The sequence below is a fragment of the Montipora foliosa genome, chromosome 2, assembly GCF_036669935.1.
Source record: "Montipora foliosa isolate CH-2021 chromosome 2, ASM3666993v2, whole genome shotgun sequence".
In the NCBI taxonomy this organism is placed as follows: domain Eukaryota; kingdom Metazoa; phylum Cnidaria; class Anthozoa; order Scleractinia; family Acroporidae; genus Montipora; species Montipora foliosa.
The window spans coordinates 20901360-20916359 of record NC_090870.1 but is presented as its reverse complement, the minus strand read 5'-3'; the positions used below and the strand labels follow the sequence as shown (position 1 = coordinate 20916359).

General features: G+C 36.3%; 1 protein-coding gene across 1 annotated transcript in view; it reads right to left on the bottom strand.

The window, feature by feature from the left end:
- The window catches only part of LOC137991309 (treslin-like), a 36619-nt gene that overhangs the window by 17655 nt on the left and 3964 nt on the right, over positions 1 to 15000 (bottom strand). The window contains exons 3-4 of the mRNA XM_068836419.1: positions 2401 to 2741; positions 706 to 1000 (exon numbers count right to left, since the gene is read on the bottom strand). Of these exons, the coding sequence (XP_068692520.1) occupies positions 706 to 1000; positions 2401 to 2741 (636 nt within the window). The remainder of the gene's footprint in view (positions 1 to 705; positions 1001 to 2400; positions 2742 to 15000) is intronic.

The window sequence follows — 15000 nt, the reverse complement described above, 5'->3', positions numbered from 1 at the left end:
ACACTGGACATGCTAAGGAAATAAAGAATTTGCCGTGCTAAGTTTTTATAACAAAGCCAAGTGTGTTCTCTTTTGTATTCCAAATTAAATATGCGCACATCTGTAATAGAGAACACGCTTAGAGTGCTGTGTTAGCGTGTTGTGAGCGTGCTATCACCTTAAGCATCTAAGTCACATGGAGGGTCACATAATTTATTCATGCTTGCATGTGCTCTTTTTAATGAGCAAAACAAACGACCAATCCTCCTGAGTATTATCACATGATTTGCAACAATTTGGAAAACAAAATGTACAAGGTAGAACAGTGAAGTAAAGTTTCATATGCCGCTTGCATTTAAGTTGAGCGCTACATCCCAAAATGACGCATTTTCAGTTCCTGGGAAAAATATTAAAATTACAAATTGTTTCTAATTAATATATAAATTTTTAAACGCCCAGGATCTTTATTCATTGAAAAACTTTTCTGGAAGTGTCAACAAATTTGAACATTCCGTTTTGAAGATATTGGCAAATTAGTGGTAACTGTACATTACATATGGTTTGTACCCCTGGATTGTGCCACTGATCCTACTCCAGTGAAAAGAAGAGCATTAATTCACAAAAAAAATATTTGTCTTTAGGTTTGTGGAGAAGGAAACCAGTGTCACCAATCTTCTGTCATTATACAAAAAAATGTTGCAAAAAATGTTAACTTATCATTTTTACCTTGTGGATACTTTTGGGACCCTGTGAGACAGGCAAAGACTCCAGCAGATGTAGGTTGTAAAGCAGCTTTTGACACACCTTTGCATCCAAGTTCAGTGATCAAATCACAGCAACTTTTTACACTTTTTATACTACTACAATCCAGCGAAGCAATCTCCCCATTTCCAAAAAGACACTTTTCAAACTTCAAAAGAAAATTTGAGGAGATGATGCTTATAACGCTGCAGACCGAAGTTAAAGGCTGAAGGATGCCACATACTGGAAAGCCATTTTCACCATCAATCATATCAATCACCTGCAAGATAAAAGAGACATACAGTCATGTACAAGTGCTGTAAAAACAAAAAATATATATACCGGTATATATAAATAACAACAACAACCACAAAACAAGACCCTGAGTACAAGTTTTTATTCATCTGCAGTCACAAGATTACTGTACAATAATCTAAATACTGTAAAAGACAACACTTCTGTAACACAAGAAACGTGTGCCACAGAACATGAACATTGGATAGACCAAGCTTTGTCTACAAAAGGTTAAAAGAAATGCATTTTAAGACACCCAAATTTCAAAATCTTTCCCTGAGGATCATGCCCCCAGACAACAAGCAAAAGAAGAAATAAACGAAACCGTCATATTACATTGTTAAGGGATTAATTGATGCTTTCTTCACTGAGAATTTACATCTTATTTAGTGAAATACTGAATTTAAGTAAATAAAATTTGCACATACATGTACATGTACCATTTTGGGGTGGGGGAAGGGTGAGTGGGGATTGTCTTTGAAAACCTATATTTCTGGGTGTCACCGCTTGGTTTTTTTTTATACCTGGTTACTTGAAATCTTAGTGACAGCCCTCAAATGGGCTACCCTTATATGAATTAATAAAGGTTTCTCTCTCCCTCTTAATTTTGTTGTCCTATTCACTAAACATTTGTTAAAGGAGACGATGGATGATTGAACATCATTCTTCTGAATGGTTAAACGTCACATCAGGGACGCCCCAGGGTAGTACACACGTACATTGGGACCATTACTATCGACATCAATGACCTTCCTTCCATGGCAAACTGCAACTCTGATCAGTTTGCTGACAATGATGTTCTCCATCACATCGCCTTTATATCAGACTGTGAACAACTTCAACAAGATCTGTTGATTGCCTTCCAATGGTGAAATAGTTGGCTCATTACCCTAAAGCCCGAGAAATGCGAAGTCTTACAAGTTTCATGTAAGAAAGATTTTATAGATAATGATTGCACTTGCACAAGACCTACATGTAACCATGATTACAAGATTAGGCCAAACCCAGTCCACAATACTTGTAATTATTTCAAATTTCTTTCTTTAATCATTATAATTATTAGTGACTGGAACTCTTTAGCTGCACAGTCATGTGATCTCCTGACCTAGTCTTCAGTTGCTAGAACATTTACGCTCTCACATTATGTTTATCATCCTTACTAGTACTAGTGTGAGACAGTGTGCAAGAAGGGTAGTCTTAGAAAGGGAATTGAGTTCCCCCAGGCCTACTACCATCCTGCCACCCTATTATTTTTATAATTATAATGGTGGAAAATTGGACCCTGTAGTAAAAGTAAACAAAGTAAGGCATTCTGGAACAATGAACACAATGTACATGTACAGGTGTACTAAAAAGATGGGTTCCAGCCTTAACAAATCCACATACCAAACTTTTGCATTCTTTGGCCAAGGACAGTAGTAGTTCTTGAAACCAACCAGAAATAAACTCTTCAGAGCACAAAGAAGAGCCAGTTGACATCTGTCTGCAGTCTCGTGCAATACAGGAGTATGCATTAAGTGGGTGCATCCACGATGGACAGATATGGTTATTTCTTATCACACCTCTTATCCACAAGAGCATGGGACAAGCACCTTGGAGGCCTGTTTTTTTTTGCTCATTGTCAGCCACAGAGGAAGCCTGGTCATTATTTCTTGGTCTGTACATTCTAACTGCTGACTGGAACATGGAACTCAGCCACACACTACAATGTACTTTCATGACTCCACCTTAAAATAATTGACAACACAAGATGGTAAAATATCTACAGCACAAATTAACACAACTTGGGAGCATTTTAAGAGATTTATTGCCTCCTAAAAATTACTGTTGGGAATGCTTTATGTACGATTTTTCTCTTGCATGTGCAAAAATTGGAAGCACACTTACTATTAAATTTTGCAAAATTTGCCTGCACAACCCAGTCTAGATAACTTTTTCCAGTTTCCCATGTACATGAACTGTGTTCACTTACTACACAACTAAACAGTAACATTGTCACTTTGGAAAAAAGAATAAATGTACGAAATGTATAATTTTTATTATGGAGCAGGGATGGTTTTTCCCCGGGTTCTCCCTCTCAGCAAAAATCAACATACAGCTGATTCCAGCTGGCTGTAAGCTGTGCTCCAAGGTCACACATGGACCGTATAGCAGCTGCCAGAGGCGCCAATGTATGCTTTCGGTTCGACCTATGGTCTGTAGTTGAGCTGCGTCGTTGCTGTATTTTGTGACAGCGATTAGCAACAACAATTAATTTATTGTTTAAAAGGCTTTACTTATTAGTAATGACAGAAGGGGAGGCAAGAAAACGGCAGATGGCAAGATCTTCGTCATTACTTTTAATTGTCTCCAATTCTCTTGGTTCTTTTCCTCTTTCTTAGAAACCCTGTTTGCTTGCTTTGTTTTGTGGTTTGGTCAAAGTTGTTTTAAAGTACCCCTGAGACGAGAATTCACACATTTTTTATGGCTTTAATCTGTTACAGAACATGACGTTGGGTTAATTTCTGAGTATAATTGCCACAAAACATCAACAACAAACCTTCTAACATAACATTTTTTGGCTCCAAAGTCAGCAGAAATGTTGCTGCCATTACTAAAACTTGTTCCTAGTAAGCCCGTAATTGAGCAGCAGATTTGTTTATCATGATGTGGGAGACATAATTATGTTTTCATTCCTCAGCAATTCGTCTATTTCCCATTGAGTTTTCGTACAAAATGTTTAGCCTTTTTCCGAAGTCAAAATGTCTGATTACAGTATTTTCTAAAGAAATTGGTAAAGAACAATAATTTTCCGAATCTTCAGAGGAAAGGTTTGCTTCGACCAGCAAGGTATTCTTCCCATATGACAAAAGCGTCTTGCCAATTGTTACCGAAGAAGAAGCAGCCAAGAAGCTTCTGAATATCGTAAAAAGAATGGCCCAAGAGGAAGAGGAGATTGTTTGGAGTGGATTCTCTGGGAAAGTAGAAATGGAAAAATGGTTTGTAATGCTCTTGGTTCTATTTTGTACACCATTAAAAAGCACGTAATTTTGGTTATTGATACGCGTTTCATCTGTCAGGTACATATAAAGGGCTGTACTCGCATCTAATATTGGTAAAATATTGTTGACATCTTGGTTTCAGATTTGTTGGAAATAATTTGTTTATCATAAAGTTCAATCTTCCTTGCAGATTTGTTGGAGATGGACAAAAGAAGAGATAACCTTAGATAAGACCCTTGGAATAAAAAAGCATCACACGTGTTGGGGATCAGAAGCCAAAACTGCCGTGATCAACGAAACTAACAAAGTTCCAAGTAAAATCTTTAAACTTTTCGTAGTCTCGTCAAATTTGAATGGTGATTAGATATTTTTTAAACTGAATTGAATGATGCTATTGCCGTCATGATAGCGTAACCTGGCGACTGATAAAGCCACTGATTAAGTTGTAAACATTGGTAACATAGTTTTGATAGCTTTTAAGAAAGTTGCGATGCATGCTGTACCGTAAACAAACTAGAGTCATATGTGCGCAGAGCCCTTAAAAATTTGTGGGGCTAACATGCTTTGAACGTGAGATATGGGCACTGGAAGCCACTGATGTTGTAACATAAATAACCGGTTTTAATCGCTTTGCATCATTGAAGTACAACGGTTTATGATTGTTTTTGTTTCACCTAAAGAAATATACTTCACTAGATTCATGGTGTTCACTGCATTGTAAGTGATCTGTGGCACTGCATACAGACAGAAATCGGCGTGAATTGTTGATCGGCGAATCCATCTATTTGGCGTGTATTAAGCTCAAGAGATGCAGAAGAGAACCAACAAAACCTAAATTGAACCAACAAAACCTAAATTGAATTACAGGTCAAGTTTCAAGTATCAAGTTTATTAGTCTTCCAAAAAATTACTTACAATGAACACGGCCTGCAAATACATGTAGCAAGCTAATCTAGGCAGGCGGTGTTATAAGGACATACAAACACTAAATACGAATTGACGGCGTTAAAAAAATCGATTTTGAATACATTACATGTATTTGTCAAAAGAGGATAAAAAGAGAAGAAAAATATTATAATAATTTATGATTGAATTATAATTAAGATGCCTTTTATAAGAGTGCTAGTGTCAGCATATCTGTCCAGAGTTTCTTAAGTTACAAATAGTACCGGTAATGCTTGAATTTTCTTTTTGAATATGTGCTTTGGTAGTCTTCGATAGCTTTCGGGCATGCTGTTCCAAATTTTAGCACCAACGATGGAAAAAGATACAATCAAAAACATTTGTTTCCTGCTCCGGAAGCATAATAAAAGTTAAAAAAAGTTAAAAAGTTTTACAAACTCGGAGCTAAAAGTTAAACTTATGAAATATTTCGTCCGTCTCTCAACTGGACTTCATCAGTCAACGATGTGAATGTTAAAAAGATGAATTTTAAAAAGGTTTTTAACGCCTCTTGGGGGTTAGAATTTTTAAAATTCATCTTTTTAACATTCACATCGTTGACTGATGAAGTCCGGTTGAGAGACGGACGAAATATTTCATAAGTTTTAACTTTTAGCTCCGAGTTTGTAAAACTTTTTAACTTTTTTTAACTTTTATGATGGAAAAAGAGTTTTTATGATGATTGAGCCTAGAATGATTAATATAGTAGTTACCAGAAGATGCTGAGCGAGTATTATACTGATGTATGTCTTGTGTAGAAGTAAAAAGATTGCAGATATTTTGAGGTGCAGAGTTAATGGTTCTATCAAGCATTAAGATTGATGAAGGTTTCAAGTAGAGCATTGTGATTGGCAGAATGTTAAACTGAGCGAAATATGGAATCGCATGCATTCTGAAAGTCAGAAAGTTGATCTAGCGAACAGCTCTCGTTTGGAGTATAAGAATTGTTTCTAAATGAGATTTGGAAGCTTGGCCCCAGGCAATGAGGCCGTAAGATATAGAGAGAAATTAAACAATTGTAAATACTTAGAAGTGTTTTTAAAGGGATAAAGTGTCTTAGTCTCAAAATAATTCCAATATTTCTGCTGATTTTTAAAGCAATATAATTAATGTGGTGTTTCCAGGATAAATGTTGGTCAATTATTACCCCTAACTATTTAACATGATCCTTACATTCAAGATCAAAGAACGTTTTAGTGCGGCTATCATAGGCCTTAATGCGGATGTTGAAATTAATGCATTTTTGATATGGATGAAAGATTATATAGTTTGTTTTCTTAATATTTAATGAGAGTTTATTTGCGATTAACCAGACGACAACCTTAGTTAGTTCACAGTTGACAATAGTTTCGAGGGATTTTAAGTTTATCAGCGTATAAAAGGTTCGTGTCATCAGAAAAGAGGTAAAAGGTTAGCTTGTCTGAGGCCATGTAGATGTCATTTACATAAATAAGAAACAGTAGGGGGCCAAGTACACTTCCCTGAGGGACGCCACAAAGGGTACTTTCCGTCCCCATGCTCAATTAATAATTAATTAATGAAAGTGGTACTACGATAAAAAAAATCATATCCTTTTTTTCTTCAGATTTTGAAAGCGTGTTCGCTTAACACCTAGCTGGCAAAATTTTGAGCTTTGAGTTTTATCCAAAGGCTGTTTTATTTTGTGTAAGTTTTGGATTTCACGTTCAAAACTGACTGATTGGACATCAGAGGGTTGGATCTAGAGAAAATGACGTCATTTACTCACTCGCTTAAAATTTCAGCGTGTAAACGCAATTTATTATATATGCAAAACACGGGTTTAAAAGTCTGAAAGCCGGAAACTCCCGTGCTGCATATTAATTTAGCCGCATACACACCCATTGCATTCTTAAACTAGTGAGCCTTTGACGTCATTTTCTTCTCGACCCAGCCCTCTCAAGATTTTAAAGTTAGTAATGGCCGACCAGTAAATAAGAAAATTCCAATTAAAATAAACAGGTGTCTTTTTAAAATCAGAACTTAAAACTTGGGTCAGTTAGTGTTTAATAGTTAACATAGTTTTGAAATCCAAAGAAAAAAAAGAATTGTTTTTTTGATCATAGTACCACTTTAAATATTGGAATAATATAGCATGCTTAAGTTTGGAGGGGAAAATACCCCTTTGAGCCGAGTTGTTTATTAGAGTTGCCAGAGGGGCTGATATAATATGACGTGAGCATTTAAGTAATCGAGTCCATGGGACTTGTTTGTTGGCGTAAGCATTATTTCAAGCTCGATTACAGAAGGAAGAACAGAGTCAAACACAAAAGAGCACGATTTAGGAACATTTAGTGGGAGGTAGTCACGAAAAGACTTGTCGCTGCTTGGTAGATCAGAGGCAAGTCTGTTGCCAATAGAAGCAAAATGGCGATTGAGTATATTAACATTTTCTAGGGGATCATGGGTTTAGGGGGCTTTTCATTGCTGCAATCACCTTCGAGTTTTTCTTTTTACGGTTGATCAAACCATTAATACCTTCCCAGGTCCGCTTGAGGTTGTTTGTATCGTTTTGAAAATAATTATGGAAGAAATTTGTTGAAATTTTATAATTTCTATGTATCTTAAAGAGTTTAATATTACCCCCGTCGAGAAGTTTATTTTTCATTTTAATGGATTTACAAATTCCTTTTGTAATCCAAGGTTTTGAAAAAGATTTAATCTTCCGCCCAGAGATTGGTTTTAATGGAGCGTGTTTATTGATCAATTTATTTAATTTATTGCAAAAAGAAGGGAAGGCCTTATCAATATTAGTTTCATTATGGGAAACTATGTCAACCCAATCAATACGCGACAAGTCGTGTATAAAATTTTCTTCAGGGTATTCTCTTGACTACAAGCGAGCTTGTTATACAAAATTGTGAGAAATGGTCACTAATATCAGACTGAGATTATGTTGCCACTAATGATATTCTCATTAACTTTGTTTGTAAATAATTATATTGTCAATTAATGAGAAATAATTTCAATGCACGCGAGTTGGTTTGTCTATACAGGGAGCTACATTAAGGCTCTGGAGAGTTAGAAGAAAATTTTGTGCACAATTGCAGGAATTAATGTGGAGAAGATTAATATTAGTGTCAGTCATGACATAGACTGGCTTGCCAGTAGCAATAAGGTTTTCTGCGGTTTCCTCAAAATACTTTAGAAATTGCTCAGGTGAATTATGCTGACGATATAACACTCCACAGATTTTGCCACATTTGTTTGATGAATTTCAACCCATAGGGCCTGAAATGCTTCGTTAGAGCTTTTCTCTAAAACTGTGTATCTTAACTCTGAATCAATGTACATGCCGACGCCACCCGCTGAGAGAGGTGTCGGGACGTATTCAAAAGTGTAACCTGGAATTTCAGGATTGAAGTCAATAAAATTTGCAGTTCAAAAATCGTTTCTGTTACTCCAATAACACTGAAATGAAAATTAAGTTCATCAAGCAAATGGATTTGGACGTTTTCGAGATTGCCTTTGAAGCTGAAAGAAAGTTGTTCATTAACTGATTTTTTAGCTGACTGAAACTATATGAAGAGTAGAATTATACAGCGGATAGGATTAAATAGCAGAGAAATTTGTGTCATAAAATTTATTGTTTACAGAGTTTAACTACACTAGGTAATCGATCAAGATATTTCTTAGAAGGATGATTATCATTTGTTAAAAGATTATTAAATTTGCCATGGCACTGGATTACGGAACTCTCCCCATAGTACAGTAGTTCAAGAAAGAAAGCCTTGTTTTGCTTCAGCAGAAATCGGCATTGCTAAATATTAGAGCTCTGGAATCTTCTAACTACAGTCATACAAATACTTAGCTTGGCGCAACTTAGGGCGCGTTCGATTGGCCGTATTCCAGAATAGGAAGTACTGTGCTGTAGGAAAATTAACAGCACAACTTGAAAATGGGTGTAACAAATGAACAGTATGGAGCCTGAATTGGTATGCATGATGTACATATATTTTTTTACCAAATGCTTGATACAGCGGTATAGATGTGAGAATGAAGTGACAGTATGGTTAACTAAAATTGTGAGCTACAATATTCTCGCACTGTTCTTGAGAGAAATTATGTCAAATGATGTCAAGGAGAACCCTGGGCCTAGTATGGTGGCCCACAAGTGCACTCCGAATTCCAAACTACACTCCCAATTCTAAACCTCACTCCGAATTCTTAAAAGTCAGTCCGAATTCTAACAGCCCACTCCAAATTCTTAAACTTCACTCAGAATTCTAAAATTGGAATTTGGAGTGAGCTTTTAGAATTCGGAGTGAGGTTCAAGAAGTTGGAGTGAGGTTTAGAATTGGGAGTGTAGTTTGGAATTCGGAGTGCACTTGTGGGCCATCGTAGCCTAGAGTGTTTGAAACTATACAAACAATGATATTAAAAGTGTGCTGTTTCAGATCAAAATCTACATGTAACGTGCCCTACGAAAAAATTTTCCAATTCCACCAACTTTCTCTTGGTGCTGTGTGATAACAAGGCAAAAGTAATGCAAGGCAAGTATCAAAATAAACAGCAGACATAATAGACAAGCTTTTGTTTTTGGTATTATTCCAGATAAATACTTTGTAACAAAGAAATAACAGCTAAAAGTTGGGTATTGTCAGTAATTAGCGTTTGACAACCAATATCGCGCGCAAGGCCATTTAATTCCATATGAAAATTAGTCATGTGAAGAGTTTGCATTAAGCCTCTGATGTTACTACCTGTGATGTGATAGCAAACCGGGCCTCCAGGAACAAGGCCAAGTACATGTAATGGCGGCCATGAAATCTCAGATGAAATGGTAAAAAATAACATACCTCCAGTGTTTGTAACGGATTGATATTTTGCAAGGTGGGTCAGAAAGACATATTCTACATGAATATGTAAAGAAATTAAATACGCAAGGTTTGATCTCAGGGAACTTTAAATACTGTTTCAAACTTACAACTCACACATACATACATGTGTATATGTGCAACATACATGTATTGGAGGAGGGCAAAAATAACAATCATATTCAGTAATATCAATCTCGTAATATCAATGTGATAAAATAATTAATCATAGAGAGCTAAGTTTGTAACTTACTCATGTAACAGTTGTTACATTGTATTTATTGAACTGAATATGTACAGTATACTTGTGCACATTGTAAAAATTCTACTAATCCTGCTAACCCTCCTAACTGGTTATGTTTCGATTGTGTAGCAAATATTTTTCCCATTTAATCATCTTGATGACATTTCCTTTAATCTTGTAATTTTTCAAAATGTCTACGGTACCATCAATTTTGATACCGATCACATAGCAAGTCTCTGTTTCAATCCTATGGAATATATTCAATGCGCTGGTAAATTGAATGATGTAGACCCTGATTCAAATTTTAGTCGAAGTTCCAGTACTTGTGATTACTTTGTCCATGGATCAGCTGAATAATTTCATGGCTGCTCGAAATGACATTGATCTGTCGGTATTACATCTAAACGCACATAGTCTTAGTCAACTATTAGGGTCGCTTGATCACAATTTTTCTGTCATAGGAGCAACTGAGACGTGGCTAAATGAGTCTACCTCCGATCTGGTCAACATTCCTGGTTATAACTTTGTTTCGGATCACAGAATACCGGTACATGTACATAAAACGGGTGGTGGAGTTGGCCTTTATTTGCTGAACCAGTTTGATTTTAAAGTTAGACAAGATCTCAACTCTTCATATCCTAATTGTTTCGAGGCTGTATTTACTGAAATTATTGTCCCCAGGGGAAAAAATACTATAACTGGTACAATATATCGACCGCCTGATCAAAATGTTAATGAGTTCCTTGAGTCAATGCGAAACTTGTTGACCATTGTCACCAAAGAGAATAAGATAGTTTATGTCATGGGCAACTTTAATCCCGTGTAGACCTATAGCATCATGAGCAACACCCGCTCACAGGCGAATTTGATGATCTTATGTTTTCTCACTTACTTTACGCTATTATCATGAAGCCCACTCACCTGACATCCAATACCGCCTCTCTTATTGATAATATTTTCACTAACAATTTAACTTGCCTGACTAACAATGGATTAATAGTAAACGACCTATCTGACCTTTTTCCGATTTTTTCCCCAAGGTTTTAGCAATGTTTCCAAAACTCCTATAAAAAGAGAATGCAATGTAATCTGTGACTTTAAATCCAAACATGTTGAGAACTCTTGTTCCTTGTTGGATTATGTTGACTGGGGAAACCTTCTTTTCCTGCCAAAATCATTCAACATACAGTAAGCACCTTAAAACATTCCGTAAGCCTTGGCTTACTAAAGGCATAATAAAATCAATTAATACGAAATCCAAACTATACAAGAAATTTCCTAAGAATCCGATTACTGAAAATGAAAGAGCGTACTAAGGATTTTAAGAATGATTTAACTAATTTAATCCGAACTGCGAAACGAAATTACTACGATCTAAAACTTGCAAACTCCAAACCTGACCTTAAAGCTACCTGGAATATACATGTACTTAATAAGGTAATTAACAAACGTAAACAAACATTAACTTATCATTCCTCCTTTAAGAATAATGGTAAATGCCTTGCAGATCCAGTTCCTATTGCTAGTAACTTTTGCAAATACTTTTCTAACATTGGTCCCAATCTAGCGTCCAAAATAGCACCAACTGCTGCAAACTATTATGATTATTTAACCAGGCAACCACACAAACTCTTAGAGTTTCATCCTCTCACTGGCGGCGAACTTAAAGAAATAGTACAAACTTTCACTCTCCATAAAGCTCGTGGAGTTGACAACATACCCATGCGAGTAATTAAGCTCAGTATTGACAAGATCCTTGAACCTTTAACAGAAATTGTTAATCTTTCTCTAGAGAGTGGGTGCTTCCTGGGCGCCCTCAAAATTGCGAAAGTACTACCGATCTTTAAATGTGGTGATCCCAAAAGGTTTGAAAACTATCGGCCTATTTCTATTCTTCCAGCTTTCTCTAAGCTTTTTGAAAAAGTAGTCTACAATCAAATTTATAGATTTTTGACAGATTACAACATTTTGTATAATAATCAGTTTGGCTTTAACAGGAATCATTCGACATCTATGGCTTTGATTCAATTGGCCAATGACTGCCTCTTCGATGGATCACAAAGAAACAACTGTCGGAGTCTTTCTAGATTTTTCTAAAGCCTTTGACACTATCGATCATCATATTCTTCTTAATAAACTTGATCGCTATGCTATTCAAAGGCCCGCCCTTGAATGGATTGCTAGCTATCTGACTAATAGGAAACAGTTTGTTCAGTTTGGTGCTGTTTGTTCGCAAACTGAGCCAATAACATGTGGTGTTCCTCAAGGATCAATCTTGGGTCCTCTTGTATTTGTTATCTACATTAATGACCTAAGGTTGTAAAAACGTTTTTATTTGCTGATGACACTAGTCTGCTTTACTCTCATAAAGATCGTAATCAGACCATAGCTGTCATGAATTACGAATTAATGAAGATAATGGACTGGCTCAAAGCCAACAAATTAATTATCACTTAACATTGCCAAAACGAATTATATATTGTTTCATCCAAAACAAAAATTCTTCATTTTTAATAATAACAACACGCTCGATAATGTTCCTTTAAAGAAAGTCGAGGTAACAAAGTTTCTTGGCGTATTAGTAGACCAGCATCTTTCATGGAAGTCCCACATTACATGTAGTTACCCGGTATGTTGCCAAAAAGATCTCGAAAACCATTGGAATTATAAGCAAGTCTTGTTTTTATCTCTCTCGGAAATCCTTGTTGTCCATATACTATACCTTAGTACATGTATATCCTTATCTTAACTATTGCAATATTGTATGGTCCTCAAATTATCCCTCTAATTTAAACAGGCTTCTTCTCCTGCAGAAACGCATTGTTAGAATCATATGTGGAGCTGAATATCTTGCTCATACCGGACCCTTGTTTGACGCCATAGACCATAGCCTTCTGCTCACGAAGTTGAAGGCCGATGGCTTTTCTACACATGCCTTGGAACTGATGTCCACCTACCTGCTACGTCGTCAACAATGTGTCAGATTAGATGGCAGTTACCTCATAATTTGACCTTGCCCAGCAGCTATCCTAGCTTTAAGACCTCATCAAAAAAAAATTTTCTCAATAGGACACTAAATTAAACTCACCCACCGGCTATTATTTTATGCTTTATGATCTACTGTACCGATTGAGGTGCCCAGTGTTAATAAGCTCTTATCTTCTATTGGGTATCCTCACTTAACACTGTCATAATAATTATATATATATATTATGGGTTTCATTTCTTCATTCTACGGTCTATATAAATAAGCCTGCATCATTAACTTGATCCCTCTGATTAGCTGATGCCTAAGTTGGTGTTTGCCTGTGAATCGTTAGTCGATCCTTAGGTTAAAGGCTATGAAGGGGTCTAGGCTTTCCCATCTCACCCGTGAAAGAATCCCGGGATACTCACGTTAGGCCAATTCACTATCTCGATAGCTGTGTTGCCAGCGTGGTTGTCCTGATGGTGTAGTGGTCATCACACCCTACCGGTGTTCAGGGGGACGTGGGTTCAAATCCTGCTCAGGGCAATTCTTCATGTTTTTCATTCGACACAATTAATCAGTTGATTTACAGGATGGGTTTCATTTCTTCATTCTACAGTATATATATATATATATATATATATATATATAAAGATATATATATATATATATATATATATATATATATATATATATATATATGAGAAGAAGAAAGGTGTAACCTAAAACATAATCGAGTTGTTGATTTCAGTTAACAGTGCCCCCAATTAGCTCTCCAGCGCTAGAACGACTAGACATTCAAATAAAGTTCCTTTCTTTTCCTTTAATTCTCAGGAAAAACGTAAATTTGATGATTGGTTAATTTCGAACTGAACACGTTCAGTTTCTAACAATAGATGCAAAGGGGTTTTGTTTCAATGCTCAATTAATTTGTATCTCCAATAAAGAACAATTTTGTCATGTTTTACTGCCACAGCATCTACTTTAAGCTTAATGCTGGTTAAAGCCTAAACCTAACAATAATACTCGAATCCTGAAACCTATAGACCAAACTCTGGCTATTAATAACTTAATATGGATGGTACTCACCTTTACATGTATGTCTGACACAATATCGCCGGCGAATCGACTTTTCACGTGTCGGCGAATCGACTTTGATGTCAGCAAATCAATTGGACAGAAACAGTAAACCGAAAAAAAGACTAGGAAATCTGGAAACTTCTAAAGCGACAACAACTCAAGCTGTTGCCCCACTTGATATTACATGTGCGCGACTGTCCACAATCTTTAGTTTGCAACTCGATAACAAATAAATTATTTGAAGCGTTTGATTGTTTGAACACCAGGTTAAAATTTGCGTTTAAAATTTCGTCAGTGCAAGTCTCTTTAAGGAAATACAAACCAAGGATTATTGTTAGCTTGAAATGTCTTAATGTTACGGTTTGTCGATAGGTGAACAAAGCTTTGTAAACAATGCATGATGTGCTTGTTCGAAATGTTTGCTTTCCCAGGGACCGCCTCATTCCATAACAATGTTATTACGCACGAAGGTATTGCAATTTATTACAGACGTTTTCTTCAAAAATCTGCCTTTCACAAACACCTTCCATGATTAAAATATTAAACTAAAGGTCAATTAAAATCGCACGCGAGCATCAAGCCACTGCACTTACAGATTTTTTGCCATTGCGCACGACGCGATTTCTGTAGCGCACGACAAGATTCCTGTAGCACCCGACGTGATTCCTGTAGCGTGCAACGCAATTCGCGTTGCGCATGAGGGTCGTAACTTTCATGTACTTTTGAGCGGTACTGTAGTAGTAATCAGGGAAACGTGGGTTCGAGTCCTGCTGAAGGCAGAAACCAATTTTTCGGATGAGTGTGTTTCTCTCTTCAGTTACTTTTAATTTTTCGTTTTCCAATTATTATAATAGTACTTTTGAGCAGTTGTCTGAGATTTGAACTTAGAGAACACTAAGGACCAATTTACACGGTACAACTTTGTCGAAAGCGACA